Source organism: Dipteris shenzhenensis, chromosome 4 (genome assembly GCF_047967505.1).
Source record: "Dipteris shenzhenensis isolate YYH24624 ecotype China chromosome 4, Dip_SZ_1.0, whole genome shotgun sequence".
Classification (NCBI taxonomy): Eukaryota; Viridiplantae; Streptophyta; class Polypodiopsida; order Gleicheniales; family Dipteridaceae; genus Dipteris; species Dipteris shenzhenensis.
In genome coordinates, this window is record NC_141599.1 from 35416090 (window position 1) to 35433836 (window position 17747).

General features: G+C 43.2%; 1 protein-coding gene across 2 annotated transcripts in view; it reads left to right on the top strand.

Annotated features, from left to right (window-relative positions):
* Positions 1 to 17747, top strand: part of LOC147902770 (calcium-dependent lipid-binding family protein) — a 227504-nt gene that overhangs the window by 61467 nt on the left and 148290 nt on the right. For both annotated transcript variants that reach the window (XM_087373773.1, XM_087373775.1), the window contains exons 10-11: positions 2700 to 2900; positions 3137 to 3297. In XM_087373773.1, the coding sequence (XP_087229899.1) occupies positions 2700 to 2900; positions 3137 to 3297 (362 nt within the window). The remainder of the gene's footprint in view (positions 1 to 2699; positions 2901 to 3136; positions 3298 to 17747) is intronic.

A 17747-nucleotide genomic window follows, 5' to 3' on the forward strand; every position in this document is an offset into this window, starting at 1 on the left:
ATGGAGGGGGAGAATATATATTTGATGAATCTGATGATTATTTGGAGAGTCATGGCATTAGGAGGAATATAATTTGCAGGTACACACCGAAACAGAGTGGTGTGGCTGAAAATAGAAATATAGTGATTGCAAAGGTTTGTAGAGCCATGATGAATGAAATGAATGTCCCATTTTACTATTGGGCAGAGGCTGTATATACAACTGTTCATATTATGAATAGACCACTCACAGCAGTGATTCATGGCATGCCACCATTTGAGAGACTTTGGGGCAGCAAGCGTAGAGTTGCATATTTCAGGGTATTTGGGTGTGTATGCTATAGTCATGTGCCGAGCAAGTTAGAAAGAAGATGGACCCAAGGGCTATAAAATGCATATTTATTGGTTATGCTGAGGAGAGAAAGGGATACAAGTGCTTGAGTCCATACACCAGAGAGGTGCTTATTAGTAGGGATGTTGTGTTTGCTGAAAATGAGGCATGGTATGCACCTATCGCAGTAGTGATGGATGATGCCCATGTTGATAGACCCAAACATAAAGTGGTGAGGCAAGTTAGCCAGGAGCTATCAGGTCCTTTGGAGAAGGATGAGAGCACTAATGTAAGCCCTTGGATGGGTAGGTTGAGGAGTAGTGCAAAGGACAAAGGCAAGGAGAAAGTATATGAGGAAGCGCATGCTGAATGCTCAAGCGATGAGAGCATTGATGATGAACTTGGATTGCCCTCAGTATCCACATCAGGAGTAAAGAAGATGGCTGAAAAATACTTGCCTCCACATGCAAGGAGAGAAAGAACTGAAATTCAGCAACCATTGAGGAGATCGGAGAGAGTGAGACACCCCGTTGAGAGGTTGACTTATAATGGATTCATGAAAATGCATTATGCATATATGGTTTCAAGAATACAACATGCTGAACCATCCGCTTTTGAAGAGGTGGTAAACAAGAAAGAATGGGTGAATGCAATGGATGAAGAGATGAATGCCCTGGAAAAGAATAAGACTTGGGAATTGGTGAAATTGCCACCTGTGAAGAAGGCTATTGGCTCAAAATGGGTATACAAAGTAAAATGCAAGGCTGATGATAGCTTGGAAAGGTATAAAGATAGACTTGTGGCTAAAGGGTATGCCCAAACACAAGGGTTGGATTATGATGAGACATTCAGCCCGGTAGCCGTGAGAGTGGTAATTGCATTGGCTAGTATGTGTGGATGGTTATCATATCAGATGGATGTTAAAAATGCATTCTTGAATGGTCAATTGGAAGAAGAAGTGTACATGCATCAGCCACAGGGATACGTTCATCCAAAATACCCCAATTATGTATGCAAGCTGAGAAGAGTGTTATATGGGCTGAAGCAGGCTCCAAGAGCTTGGTGTGAGAGGATCAGCAAATTCTTGAAGAGCATGAGTTACAGCCAATCAAAATCTGATTATTCTTTATATGTGAAGCACACGGGGCAAGGAATTGTGGTGATAGTCATTTATGTTGATGATCTTATCATTACTGGAGATGATCATACTGAAATTGCATCCATCAAGAAGAGGCTAGCAAGTGAATTTGAAATGAAGGATTTGGGACAGCTTAAATATTTCTTGGGCATAGAAATTGTTGACACCCCCTCATGCATTTGGATGATGCAAAGGCAATATGCCTTGGATATGTTGGAGAGATATGGTATGACTGCATGCAAACCTATTGATACCCCAATCGACCAGAACGTCAAGTTAGTGGATGATGGTCATTACATAGAGGATGTGACTATGTATAGGAGGATGGTAGGTAGTCTTATCTATCTGACCATTACCAGGCCTGATCTTTTTTTTTTTGGTCCAAAAAGATTACTTCATTAAGTATGAATGAAAACCGCAAGAGCAAGCTCAAGTGCGGAAGTACATCATGACATGCATGAAAGAATAAACCAGCTCAGAAAGAGCTAACAAAAATCCAGGGTGGATGCTGAAAATGCCACCTCAACCTTGAAGGAGAATCAGATAAGAAAGGAGATCCCCTCCAAACTCTGAAAAAAATATCCGCTCCTAGCGGAAGGTGCTCTCGAAGATCCCTGCATGCTCACTTAAATGACCATCAAAGTGTGTATAGTATCAGTCCATATACTGGCCATAGTCTGAAGGGTGAACCTGGGAGCTCTCCATTACCAGGCCTGATCTAAGTTATGTAGTTGGCATTGGCCCAGCTCCCAAGCGTAGTGCTTTTCTTGGGATTTACATTTTCGATCCTTTGTTGTGGTGATACCCTACAGTGCCACGTGGTAAATACTTCTTCAGTACACTTTGGCAGCTTAGTTCTTCCTACTTTGATCCATCTCTTAAGTTTATGTACCATGTGCTAAAGTGTTTTTGGGAACATGAGTGCTACAGTCTGAATGTTTTCTCTTGAAGGTTTATTCTCCTTATAAGTCACTTGAGCAACAAAGCATTCTTGTGGTAAACCAGCATTGGCTCATTGTATTAATGGTGTCGTGTTACGCTTGTTGAAGCTGCTATGTATCCTTTCAAATTTTATTTGGAGGGAGAGATTATTTAAAATGTTTGTATTCAAGGCTTGATTTATTGTCAATTGTGAAAGCGAGATGTTCCTACTAGCTAGTCTTGCTCTGTATTTTGAAATAAAATGTCTGATTTGAATAGGTGTACTAACAAAAATGACAATCCATTTGCGTAAATGGTTTTACATAAACAGGTGTTTGAAGCAGGCATAAATCAAGAACCTTCTCAAGATTCGCTGTCCTCAAAGTGGGGCAATGATCGCCAATATCTTTTGCGCCCAGTGGATGGCATATTAAACTATCATCGACGTGGAAAGAAAGAGAAACGAGATCCAACAGTGGCTTTCCAGAACATTTCACTTGTCCTGAGTGAACTATCTTTAACTATTTCAGAGGTAGAATGTTCTTTTTAAAACTGGTGGTACATTGTCGCTCACATTCATTGCTGGTCAATTACAGGCTCATTGATTGTATACATAAGATATTTTTGCATTCATAATGATATTTAAGTCATTATTGTTATTCAGGCTGACACTTTTTGATCCCTTATTTTTTATTCCATGTTTGTCTTGGCAATCACATTTGGCTCTCACGACACATTGACTTAACCCTTCTGTTTTTATTGATTCAGGAACAGTATTGTGATGGGTTGAAGCTGCTAGAAGGGGTTTCACAGTATAGAACACAGATTGAATTCTCTCATTTTCGTCCTCGTGTCACGGTGCTGGAAAATCCACGCAGCTGGTGGGTTTATGCTTGTCAAGCAGGACTTCACAAGCAGAACAAAACATGGTGAGAATGAGGATCTCTCTAAATGGTTAGCTTTAGCTTATTCATTACATTATACTGACAATAGGGCTTCTGCTATATTTCAGTGTTTCTGAATTGGAGTATCTCTTCTGGTAGAAAGAAAGAAAGAAATATTTATATCTGCAGGAGGCCTCACAGGCCTATGAGACAAAGTACAAACACCAATAGAATACTTACTACATCTGGATAACCAGAGAGTCGGTGGAGCTCATAAAGCAGCTCATCCCCCAGTTATTATGGCATAACTATATATACTAGTACTATCATGCAATGGCCTCATTAACATTGGTTTAAGATTGAAAGTCTTTGGGTTTCCCTCATGTTACGTTACATAAAGATGGATCACCTAAAATCAGTTGAATTCCCAAATTGTGAAAACAACTTTCGCACGATGGCGTCGAGGGCTGGCTACCCGGCGGCAGCTAACCATTAGCACTTAAGCTCTGCAAATGGGGAGCGCGAACGCACGCTGCCTTGCTCTATGCCTACCCTGTCCCCCACCCGGGGACCTGTAGAGGGCCCGGGAAATGGCCTGCCTGAAAGGAGGGAGAAATTGCATTGCTAGGAAGGGCATCGTCGCCGTCGCTGCTCTTAACCCTCTCGGAATGATTTGTAGTATTTCTTTCTAAAGACATATGATTTTTTCCTCTGTGAATCCCTCATCCCCAAGGCATCCATCCTGCAGCCCCCCTGGTGCATGATATCATCTTGTTGTGTACTCTATTTTCCTGCTCTTTGACTTCCTGTAAAGGTCAACTTTGTTAACTTTATTGCTAACATTTGCAGCCATCTCTTGCTTGATTATGTTCACTTGAGTAGTGATCATTTCCTTTACTATGGATACCAGCTGAGGTGTTGGTGGAGATGAAGTACATTTGTGCAACACTTCTTGAATAACTTCCTACTTTCCCTTCCATATCATTATTATTCCTTTCTACAGCTGCGATTCTAAGTTTGAGCTCACGAATTCCTGCTGTAAATAATAAATATTCTCTTGCGGGTCTATGATGCTAACCATTTTCTTGTGCTGTAGAAATGCCTTTGCATACGGAGGGGGCCTCTTTAAGAGGTGATGAAGCTGCAATGTCAGAACATGAGGGCTTGCTTGGAGTCGCGGCAAATGTCTTCACCTTAGGAAATTTCATAGTTTTGGCCTGCAAATCTGAGAAACCCCTCTGCTGAGACTAACCCACAAGCTGGGCTGGGGGTTTAGCCCGGTTTGGAGTGAGCGCTCCCTTGGCTTGCTGCTGCGACCTGCAACTGGGCCTGGAGCTACAAACTGGAACTACTGTGCCTTGAGCACCTAGAAGCCTGTTGCGATCACTCATAAGGCCTATAAGGATTTTTTAATGGAGTGGGCTAGATGGCACAGCAGACACTATTACCAGGGTGGCTTGGGAGATCTTGATCCTTCCCATGCAGGAGAGGGCTCTCAACATCATAGACGCAGATTTGCAATGCAAGGCCTTGCTTTGCAAATTTGTGGTTAGAGGATTTATGTCTCGGGATGAACCATGGAATTTTTAATTTATTTATTGCATTCAGACCTGCAGCCCCTCCTCGGGTGGAGACTGGATGACAACACCGGACGGATTTTCACTTCAGCCCGTCTCAGATCTCCTTCCTCCCCGCGGATGTCACTATTTTGAAAGCTTGGGCTAGCTTCATAAATATTCTTTGGAGAGTTCCTTCCTCCTTTCTAGAAGAGATTGTCAGGGAACCTATCATTTGGAATGACAATATACGTGATGAGCATGGTTCTTTATACATGCAGTGTTCTAGGTGGGAGAGAGGCTTTGCCGCCTCTATAGGTTCTTTAAAAGCCTTCAAAAGGCTTCGAGAAGATGGTCAACAACAATTGGTAAGTCACCTCAGAGGAAGTGCAGGGAGGATACTTAAGAAAGATGCATCCTTACCCTGTGATCGGATGGATACAGATGACAGGCCCGTAGTTTGTTCCGTAGTTTGTTCATGGTGGATGGGGGCTTTTTCGAGGACAGGTATTCCTCTTCAGGTCATTGATTTTTTGGGGGCACAGGAGGATGCCTTGGTTTGTGATGTACAGTTAGGTGGTAGGCCGTCTATTTCTTCAGATGATATTCTTTTGGGCATGTCTTTTTAGGTTGTCAGGATCATAGGCTATGTGGAACAAGGCAAGGACTTTGGTTGGCATATAGATCCGAGCCCTCGTCTTCTCTCTCTCTTGGGTTCATGGAGGTTGTGACTCTATTGAGGAGTCCCCATAAAATATCTTCAATGGGACCTCGGAGAGTGGGAATGGATTGTTGCAGGGAACCAAGAGAAGAGTCTCCCTTTTTTCGGTTACATGGTTAGTAATGCCAGGAGATTCCAGATCAGTTGTAGAGGTTGGTGACCTTCCTGAGCCCGTCATTGGGAGAGTTATCAGGTTTCCACTGATTTGGAGAGTCTTTGGGAGGAGGCTCTGGAAATCCCAAAGAAATAGAAAGATCACTTTATTTTTTTGGCTTTCTATTCAAGGAGGGATTGCAGTGAATAGGTGGAGGTCTAGGTTTGGGGCAGACTCCACTTGTTCTAGGTGCTCGTCTGTGGAGGAGTCGGTTTATCATTGCTTATGGGACTGTAGGCATGCGAGAGTCATATGGATAGGGGCTGCTAGGATCCTCAGTACTTTTGTTCTCTCTCGTTTCTTCATGACTTGGGGATTAGTGGCTTCTCTCTCTTTGTCAGGACCTCAGATCTTCTATGAGTGGGAAGATGCTTCTTGGGCCATCTTCGTTCGACGACACCTAGTCGAGCCTTGCTCTCTGGAGGATGTGCCTATCTCTCGCTATAGAAGAGTACACATTGATGTGGATTCTGCTTGGGAGATACTAGCTAGTATTACTGCTTGGCAGATTTGGAGGACCAGATGCACAGAGGCCTTAGATGGATCACAGGTCCACCCTTCTGACACCTTGGCCAGTATTTGGGCTGATACCATTCACACACTGATGGCTAGTTGGGCGAGCATGCATGGGTCCTCCTGGGCAGCCTTTGCTAGGAGGGATATATTCTTTATGGAATGGAGAGACTCGGGTCCTCCTGGGCAGCCTTTGCCAGGAGGGATATATTCTTTACGGAATGGAGAGACTCTCCCTTTCTTTCAGAGACTACAGCGAGGATGAGGTGGCATTTTCAGCCTCCACCTTGGTTCTTCCTCGCTCATTCTGAGTATTTTTTAAACTCTTCTAGAGTGTTTTTTATCCTCATGCCCAACATGATGTGTTTCTGCTTCAAGCTTGCTCACACAGGTTTCCTTGATACTTAATAGAAGTCTTTTTCATGAAAAGAAGAAAAAGAAAAAGAAAAAGCTTGTGGCGTGACTTGAGGCTTGGGGCTGCTCCCGCAACCTAGGGATCTACGGCACACGGCGCTATTGTGTGCTACATTGTAGCTGTCACTGTATGTCTTGTTGCTATTGCAGTAGTTGGGAGAGGAGGCTACATAGCAACCAGCCCCTCCTAGGGTCCCACTAAAGGTGTCAAGTTCATTTGTGTAGAGGCCAAACAAGGTGTTTGACCCCAATGGTGCTCATGATCTCCTCTGTCCACCGTGCACCTGTCCTCATAAAGTGCCATGATTGCCCAAGTGATCTCCTGTCATATCCCAGCTCTTGTAGACATCTGATGAGTTGGGCTCTCGGCACCGTGTCAAAAGCCGCACGGAAATCCACAAAGCATCATTAGACCTTCTGTCTTTGTGTCCTAGCATCCTCGATGACCCCCCCTTGAGTGTGAGTATATGATACATGGACGCCCGTTTTCTGTCCGTACGCTCTGTCAGAAAATCCGAAAAAAAAAGGGTTTTTCCTATACTGTCAAAAATCCGTACGATTTCGTCCGTATTGCTAGAAAAATCCGTACAGTCCATACAGTTTTGTCCGTACAGTCGGGGACGTCCATACAGTTTGCTTGCCAGAAAAAAATTTTTCATTGTCAAAAATCTGTACAGTTAGAAAATCCATACGATTTTGTCCGTACAGACAGAAAATTCCGTACAGTTTTGACCGTACAGTCCATACAGTTTTGTCAGTACAGTAGGGGAAGTCCGTACAGTTTGCCTGTCAGGGGAAAAAAAGTTTTTTTTTTGTACTGTCAAAAATCCGTACGATTTCGTCCGTACAGCCAAGAAAACACCGTACAGTTTTGTACCTGCTGTGCTTTCCTCCTTGTAAAGCGTTGCTGCTTCCAAGCTTTTTCCTTAACTCGAATGACGGATTATTCCTATGAGAAAGCCTTTCACAGAGACAAGTCGGTTTCCAACAAGAAACAAAAACAGGTGATGGATTCAGATGATTCCCTTCATGACTGTGCTGAGGCTCAGCGTGTTTATGAGGTTATGCATGAAGGGTTTGAAGACACCCGTAAAGGTTGGAAAGATCCACTTCCCACCACTGGCATTATGGTGGAAGTGGATGATATATTTGATCCAGTTAAGGAGTATGCAAAGCATGCCATTATAATGTTCTTCCCAAGACGGATGCCTGCTGCTGCAGATGTTGGGAATTGGTTGACTCGAACCCTGGGTGGTTCTTATGTCAAAAAAGTTCATTATGCAGCGAGGGGCTTTTTTGAGATCATCATGGTTGATGAGCAGCACCGTCAGGTTTTGCTGGAGCACTCTCCTCTTTTCTATGGCCAGCAGATGGTCCATGTTCTGCCCTGGTCTCCCACCTGGGATTACCAGGCATTGATTCGGCATCGTTGCCCTGTTTGGGTAGAAGTTGTGGATTTTCCTCAATGCTCGTCTTCTCTTCCACCTAAAATTGCAGCTTCCCTCGGTAAGGTGGTATGTCCACCACGACCCAATGGAAATTCGAATCGCTTCTGCATTTTGTGGGATACAGATCATCCCACTCCAGCTTCATATTTGGTCACTGTGAATAATGTTTCCATGGGGAGTGCCTTTTACAAGCTCAAGTGGGGGCTGTTTGCAGGTGCTTGCTTTGAATGCAAGCAATTTGGGCACATGGCTTCACAATGCCCTTCCCGAGCTCCACAGATGCCAGTGCAAGCTGAAATGGATCAGTCTTTGAATAAGAATGCAAATGCCTCTTCTGTGGTAAAAAACAAAGGGGTCAAACAGTTTTGCTCTGTTCAAGACAAAGGCAAAGCCCCGGTTGTCTCACATGGTAATGCTTCTTTTCCTGTGCCTTTGTCCTCTCCACCTCAAGGGAAGGGGGAAAATTTTTTGACTGATGGATGGCAAACTCCTCGCACAGTGATCCCCCCAGGCGACCTTTGCCTTCTCGGACTTGGAGTGGTGCATCCTCTCATGGGAAAACACCTGCTGAAAAGTTTGGTGTTGGCTTGACCTGGGCTGCTATAACGAACTTCCTATTACTACAGCAGATCACAGGAGTAGCACCATAGAATATCCTCCCAGCCAATTCCTTGCTATAGCGTGAGAGCTCTCAGACAAATTGAAATCGAAATCACATGAAGGTCCATTCTCCTTCTCTCACTAACTCCAGCAAGCCCCATCTCCCTAGATGGATCTAGATGCCACATGTCATCATCATAGAGCCTTTCCTAATGCATCTTTTCACCCCTCTCTTGGGATACTTTCATTTCCTTTGCCACTAGGCACATTGCTTGCATTAGGCCCTTAGCCTTAGATCCACCTAGTCTGGTGCTATCAGCCCTCACCTAGGACCTTGATATTAATTCCCTCTCGATCATTTACATGAAGCGCAAACAAATATATTACAAACGTAGATCCTTAAGGGAAATGTCGACTGATTCTTCCGAGGTCATGCTACCTCGGCTAGAGCGTAACATTCCTTCCCTCTTTAGACATCAGCGTCCTCGATGATAAAGTCTGGGAACACTCTCCGCAACTGGTATACGGATTCCCAGGTAGCTTCTGATAGAGGTAAACCATGCCATGCAACCAACACCGTGGGTATCTTCCGATTGCGCACTTGCATTGTTCCTCGGTCCAGGATTCTTGTTAGTTTGCGCCTTGTATTATCCTCCATCTCCTGAAACAAAACCACACCTTCGATTAGTGAGTCACCAGTATGCAAAAATTTCTTTAAACGAGAAACATGAAACACTGGGTGCACCTTGCAACCCTGTGGCAATTCTAATTTATAGGCTACCTTGCCTATTCTCTTTAGAATCAACCACGGCCCACAGTATCGAGGTGATAACTTAGTACACTCTCCTGAAGTTAACGACTTCGAGTGCGAAGGAACTCTGAGAAAAACTTTTTCTCCTTCCTTAAATTCTCTTATAGACCGGTTTTCATCCGCATATGCCTTAGCTCTATCCATAGCCTGGTGGATATTAGCTCTCGCAAGTGCTAGCATCTCCTGCATGTGAACCAGAGAGTTCACGGCACTAGGCCTCTCTGAGGTATTCCAACTGTAGTTGGATTTGCTGGTCTATAACCATAATTCAATTCAAACGGACTAAACTCTGTAGAGGAATGTTTTCTATCATTGTAGGCAAACTCTAACAATGGCAACCACTTGTCCCACGTATAATGCCTCAATGACTCATATGCCCTCAGCATATCCTCTAAAATCAGGTTGGCTCTCTCCGTTTGACCATCCGTTTCAGGATGATTCCCACTACTCATTCCCAACTCAGTCCTTAGTGTCTCAAATATCGCTGTCCAAAAATGACCGGTAAATCTGACATCCTTGTCTGACACTATGGATTTAGGCAATCCATGCATACGAAATATATGTCTAATAAACAAATCCGTAACTTGCGGGGCACTAACAGACTCTCTAGTCGGAATGAAGTGAGCCATCTTGGTTAGACGATCAACCACCACAAGGATAGAATCATATCCACCTTGTGTCGTAGGCAGCCCCACAATAAAGTCCATGGAAATGCTCTCCCACTTACTTAGTGGTATCTCCAAGGGTTGTAAAAGTCCGGGTGGCTTCACCCGCTCGGCCTTGCTTACCTGACATGAAAAACACCGTGTCACATATTCATGAATATGCTTTTTCATCTTTGGCCAAAAGAAATCTCGCTTCACGAGATCATGTCTTCTCGACTCCTGGATGTCCCGCACATGGGCTATCATGGCACCGTCGAATGACTCTCTGCTTGAGATCATTCTGACTAGGTACTACAACCTTGCCATTTTTTTTCAGCAGACCATCCCTTATGGTATATCTTGCATATGTTTGGCCACCTAGCTTGGCGGCCTCTCAAGTCAGGTTGTTTACAAAAATGTTTCAGAGTATCATGATCAACATCCACATAAAACTCTGATCCATACAAATAATGTCGCTATGTTTTCAAAGCATGGACAACAGCATACAACTCTAATTCATGAGTTGGCCAATTCCTTTGAGAGGGAGAAAGCTTCTTGCTTTCAAAGGCTACTGGCCTTCCCTCTTGAAGGAGAACTGCTCCTACTGCAATGCCACTTGCATCGGTTTCTGGGAAAAACGGTTTCTGGGGATCAACTATTTTTAACACTGGTCCTGTGACCACAGCTTGTTTTATGGTGTCAAAACTTTCTTGTTGATTCTATCCCCATATAAAAGGTATTTTATCTAAGGTCAGATCAGTCAATGGTGATACTATTTCGGAATATCCTTTGATATGCCTTCGATAAAATTGGACAAATCCCAAGAATGATCGCAAAGCGGTCAGACTCTGAGGGATTGGCCAAGTTAGTATCGCAGCCACTTTCTTTGGATACATTTCTACCCCCTCTGGAGTAATTATGAATCCTAAATATTCAAGCCTAACCATACACAATATAGTTTTCTTTTTATTTACATAACCATACATAGTATAGTTTTCTTTTTATTTACATAAAGACTATCTTTCCTCAAAGTACTAAACATTATTCTTAAGTGTTCCCGATTCTCAGTAATACTTTTACTGAACACTAGAATATTGTCAATAAAATGTACTACAAACTTTCCGATATACGGACGTAGTAAATCGCTCATAAGCATAACGAATGTAGCTGGAGCATTGGTAAGTCCGAAGGGCATTACCAAAAACTCATAATGACCAAACCTGCTTCTGAAAGCGGTTTTATGCACATCCTCGGCTCTAATCCGGATCTGATGGTAGCCACACTTAAGATCTATCTTGCTGAAAATCACGGCTCCATGTAATGCATCTAGCAAATCATCAATCCGAGCCATCGGATACCTGTGCTTAACAGTGATATTATTCAATGCTCTGTAATCTATACAGAGGCGAAACGTATCATTCTTTTTCTTCTTTAATATCACTGGCGAAGCAAAGGGTGAGAAACTTGGTTGAATTTGCCCCAACTTGAGATATTCTTCCAGTTGTCTACGCACCTCCGTCTCTTCAGTAAAACTCATTCGATAGGGAGGTCTATTTACAGGTTTTGCCCCCGGGATTAGTTCGATCTTATGCCATGGTAGATGGATAACTGTTCAATGCCTTGTTCAAGGGGAAGTTTTTGAATTTGCATCGGTTTATGCCCCCCAGTCTTCTCGTTATAGAGCTTTGATCTGCGCTGCCGTGCATACTTATCCATGGCGACAACATGCCTTCATTTGTGGTGACTTTAATAATGCCCCTCAATCGGGTGACAACACCTCAGGCCACACTCATATGTTGGCTTCTGAAACACATGCATGGTCTGATTTTTTGCCTCAGTTACGCCTGGTTGATCTCTAAAGGAATTACAGCCCATGCTTCCGGGTTATACCTTTCAGCATAATGCTCAATCTTCTTATCGGGCACGCTTGGACAGATGGTATCAGATTGATCCACAGCATTGTGATGCCTTTACTTGTCAAATTTGGGTTGATCATGCTTTCACACATTCGGATCATGCTCCTCTTTGGTTGAGGCTTTCCTTACATGAATTTCCCACTGACAGATTGCCTTGCCAAAGGCTTTTGCTGATTAATAATAGTTATCTGGAGCATGCTGACTTTAAAGCCTTGGTCTCTGATGCTATTCAGCCTCTCTCTCGTTAGATACGCATTGGTTTGGATTATGCCTGGCAGGCTTTTGTTGCTCGGATGCAAGCAGTTATTCGAGATTATGGCAAATCCTATATGCAAGCCACAAGGGAGACTGTAGCACATGCCAAATTTACATGTCAGAGTTTGACTGAGCTTGCTCATCTTCGCCCTTTGTCTTCAGAGGAAAGCATGCTCTTATGTCAGGCTCAATTCTCTCTTTAATCTAATGATCGCAGAAAGCTTGCTAAATGGGAAACTCGATCCAGACGACGGGCATTTTTGGATAAAGGCTGCTCTTCCAAGCAATTTTTTAAGAGTTTACACTACAAAAGACAGGCTGCCAATATCTGCCGGATCCGGATGCTTGATGGTTCTTGGTCAACATCTCGTTGAGAGCTTGCTGATTTATGTGTGCAGCACTTCTCCACTCATTTTGGGCATCTGGATACTCTTTCTCCTCGGGCCGTGTCTGCACGTCAGCTTCTTTTGCAGCATGTTCATCCAATTTTGTCTGATGCTCAGGCTTTAGAACTTGAACATCCCTTCACTGAAAGGGAATTGTCATGCACTGAGATCGTGTGGCAGATGGAAATCTCCAGGATGGGATGGTCTCACTGTTGAATTTTTTCTTGCATTCTGGGATCTTCTTAAATTCACCTTGCTGCAAATGGTAAATACAGCATGGCAAAATCAGCAGATGCCTTTGTCATGGAAAAAGGGTCTTCTCAAGCTGATTCCAAAAAAGCAGCTATGTGATTCACTGGGTGATTGGAGGCCAATCACACTCATGCCAATCATTTACAAGATCATTGCCAAAATGGTGGTTGATCGGATTAAAGGTTATTTGCATGATGGGTTACATCCCTCCCAATATGGCTTTGTTTCACGTCGCCATATCACAGATAACATTGCCAATGCTTATATTGGGATTGAATATGCCTAATACACGCAGCAGGATGTTCTACTCTTGCATGTAGATATTGCAAAAGCCTTTGACACAGTTCAATGGGATTTCATCTCGCAAACTATGCGAGCTTTGGGGTTTGGACAAAAAATGCAGCAGGTAGTTTACTGGCTTTACAGAGATAGCAATGCGGCTTGCATTATCTCTGGGGATATCTCTGATGAGTGTTCGGTCCGCAAGGGATGCCCTCTCAGTGCTTTATTGTATGCCATTGCTACTCATCCTATGCTGCAATATATTGATCATCTTGTGGCTACAGGATCACTTCATGGCTTGGAATTGGATGCTAATCGCAGCATGGTTGCTCAAGCTTATGCTGATGATTCTTTCTTTACCCCGAAGAATACGCCCCATGATCTTGGTGCCTTGATGCAGGTCGTCTCTATTTATGGTTTAGTAGCTGGTCTTCATGTTAATTTTCAGAAGTCTAAGCTGCTCCCTTTGCATTCCAAAGACTGGCATAGTCTATTATGGCCCGGGGATATCATTCCACCCACTCAGTTTGTTCGTCATCTTGGTTACCCTTTGGGGTGGGAACTCACTCGCCGACAACAAACTGATTGGGTTTTGGCTAAGCTTTGGAGCGGCTGCTCCAACCACTTGTGCTGCATTTGTACCTCTACTCCTGGCACCAGCTGTAGGAGTGACAGGTGTAGTCGTTGTATCTGGTCTTGCTTCATCTCCATTGACATAATCCCAAAGATGTCTGCCAACCAAGATATTGCGAACCATGAAACTCCACAAGGAGTAGTTGGTGCCGTCCAACTTATCCTCCTGTGTGAGAACCCCGAACACCTCATTTGAGTTGTTCTGAGCCATTTTTACTAGATAATCTCAAAAAATATAGGAGACCGACCAAGTGAAATCCTGTGACAAGAAAAATCTACAAAGAAAAATATGCCCACAGTGACAAATACTGTGACAGCCTGTCAAAGGCTTAGAATGCACTTCAATTATCCTGCAAATGCTCTCCAATGTCTGCAATGCCACTCGAAATGAGTCCAAAATTGCCTGCAACAGTCCCAAAATGCTTGTACACTGCCAAATTGCATCAGAATGCCAAAAACCCCAATTTCTTTAAGGAAATTGCATCCAAAAGAGGGCAAATTGCCTGAAATCCCCAAAAATGCAAGAAATTGCTGTGTAAAGCAAAAAGCCCCAATTTTTTGCAAGAAATTGCAACTCAAAAAGGGGCAAATTTCGCAATTTATCTGCGAAAGGAGTAAATTCTACTGCCAATGTGTTCAAATGAAAATTCCCAAGTGTTCAAATGTGACTCAAACTAAGTCCAAAAAACCTTCAATGCTCCCAAATTGCTCTTCTTTGCAATGTCTGCCCAAAAATTGTACAAGAGCACTGCAAAACATACAATGTGTTTGCAAAGATCTCAAAAGCCCCATTTTCTTTGCAAAGAGAAGAACTTGTAAAGCAAAAATCTACAAAGTAATCGTGCAAGAAAATCCTTCAAGGGAAATGTGCATAAATTGCGGACGCCAATGAAAGGCACAAGGGCCTTTAAAATGTATGAAAGGTACAAGGGCCTGCAAAGTGTACGGATTTGCAGCAACTATACGGATGGTGTAGTCGACGGTACGGATGCTTGACGCAGCTTGTACGGACAAAATGGCAACCTGTATGGACGACTGAGGACTGCTGATGCACAACTGTACGGACGACTGACAGTTCGTATGATTGTACGGTAGATACGTAGGGCATAGATACCTGTACGGAGCAGGTGGTACGGCACAGATACCTGTACGGACAGCAGAAGCAGGTAGTACAGGCTGTTGCTGTTGTATGGAGGTACGGATGGGACAGGTACAGAATAGTACGGAAGGCTAAATATCTGAATCATAGAGTCTTTGGGATAAGGGCTTTCTCTGATTTTTTGGGTCTTTGGACGGGGAACGGGGTGTCCTAACGGGGTGACTCCTCCCCCCCCCCCCGGGGGCGAATAGACCCTTAAAACCCTTAAACCGTGGGAAAAAGAGACCCCCTCCCGTTCTTCCCAACGGAAAGTCGGATTGGAACAAGACTTTAAGGGGGTGATCCACCCATCAAGTACCTCCTATAACGGTATCTAGAGCTCCAATCCACTCAAAATAAGTAGCCCAAACGGAGTGCACCAGTTTACAGCAGAAATACAAGAAGAAAAGCTTAAAAGAGGAGGAAGAAGAGGTCATTTCAATTGTTTTCTCGACACAAATGAAGCGGGAGTCGGATAAGTACCACCAACTCTACAACACTTGACTTTTGCTGTAAAATAAACCCTTTCCTAAATTACAGCAAGTCATTTTCTCTCTTGTATTACTAAAAGGAAAGAATGGAAGGGGAAGGGATATTTAATAATGAACTTGTCCTTTTTCCTCCACCAGGAGATAGGGAGAGATCACCATGACGTCCTCCTGAAGAGGATGATGTAGATGAGAGTTTTACACATATTGAGTATGATAACCAACGTATAGAATTACCTTCATCTCTCTTGCAAGAATCTCTTGATAGGGAGTTTCCCTTCAGAAATGAAGGGAGAAACGAGTTCATCCAAGAGCAAGGCGTTGAGTTTACGCTTTTAACTCAAAATCCCGTAAACATGGATTATAATCCTAGTGCAAGAGGGAGAGAGGAGTCTCCCGTTGATAGGTTGGTTTCTTAGCTTAGCCATATGATTGAACAATCCATTAGGACAAAATTAGGAACTAAGAGAGTGCTGAATTTTGGGGATGACGATTTAAGTATACCCTCAAAGAGAGCTAAATTCCAACCCCGAGAGAGAATAAGAGTTCCCAAAGTATGATGGAGCAAGAGAGGCGGATAAAATCCTTAATTGGATTTGCCATTTTGAGCTATATTTTGCCCATCAAGATAAGACCGATCACGAGAAGCTTGCTCTTGCCACACTACATCCTACATAAGGATGCTTTGATGTGGTGGTCCTTATTACAAACGGGAAAAGAGCCTATTCTTCAATGGTCCAAATTTGTAGAGCAGCTTAAGGCCACTTTCATGCCTCCGAGGCATGAAGAAGAATTGACCTTCCGCTGGGAAAGATTCAGGCAATTCGAAAACAAGAGTAACGCTGAATTTACAGCTAGGTTGTGGAAACTGTCTTTAGAGTTACTCGAGAAGAGCGAGGATGATAGAAGGAAGAAGTATTTAGCAACCCTAACCCTGAAAGTGAGGTATGAGGTTGAAATGTTCAAACCAACTACCTTGAAAGACCTCATTAAATTGGCTGAGATTGCTAAGAGGAAGTTGAATCCTCGTAAACCCTTCAACAAAGGAAAGAAGAAAGCTATTGTACAAAATGTTAACAGCCAATCACGTCCTGGATGGACACCATTTCCTTCCATGACTGACGATGAGAAGAAAAAGATAATTAAGGAGGGTAAATGTTTCGGATGTAAGAAACATAAGCCAGGGCATCCATGGCATAAATGTCCTACTCTATTAGCCAAAATTGTCAAAACCATTTCTGTAAAAGGAAAAGGCAAAGCATCCAAGCAAGAAGGTGAGGCTTCTACCCCCTCATCCCAAGACTCTACGGTGAACATAGAACCAAGAATAAATGCTATCCATTCAGCCAACACTGGTGTATGAATGTGTAAATTGAATAGAGAGTAGGCATATTCATTGTAGAGTATGGACAGAAGAATAAATATTTTTTCTCCTCCATGTAGAGCATCTTATAGGATGAATAGGGCTGAAATAGAAGAGTTAAAAAGAAAAAGAGATTGAAGGTCTGTAGTTTCTATAGACTAAGTAGTTCTCCATCGCAATATCATCTATAGCCAAGGTCTAGCTAGTGCAATAACATATTTGGGTGAGAGAACATCTTTTGAATACTGACCAGTTTGTTGAGAATATGTTTCAGCTTATTGAGCAGGTTACTATAAAGAGATTTCAGCAGCTTGGTATTCAAAAGAGAGTTCTGAGTACGAAGAGATATTGAAGGGGCACTGCAGTGGTACTTCTGCATTTTGAATATTCAGCATCAAGAGGAATCAGAACTTGAAGATTGGATCTAAGTTCTGATTTAGAAGAGATAGTGTGCTACCAAGAGAAGATTATTTGCAAATTATGAAGAGGAGATGCAAATGCAAAAGTAAAAGAGAAGCGTACGCAAGGGAAAGAGACAAGAGAGGATCCAGAAGAGGACTTCTTCCCATTCAAGCAGGAGGGAGTGTCATGACAAGAGAAATCACTAATCTGTGATTAGTAGACATTAAAACATTATTATACATTATACGCCAATGGTGTAACATGTATATCTATTTATGATGGACATCGACCGATTTGTTATGGCGGTGGATCATTTGAGCAGATAGGACTAGTCGAGCTGGAGCCACCGCTTCAGACGGCACATGTGATACTTATTCTATTAATAAAAATGTGCACACACGTGTCTAGGTCCTAGGGGCAATCGGAAGGGAAGGGTGCATTAAGATGCATTGAATGGTAGATGCATGGGTCATAGGCTAAGGGTAGGTGTAAATGGGAAGATGGAACTTGAGAGATCTC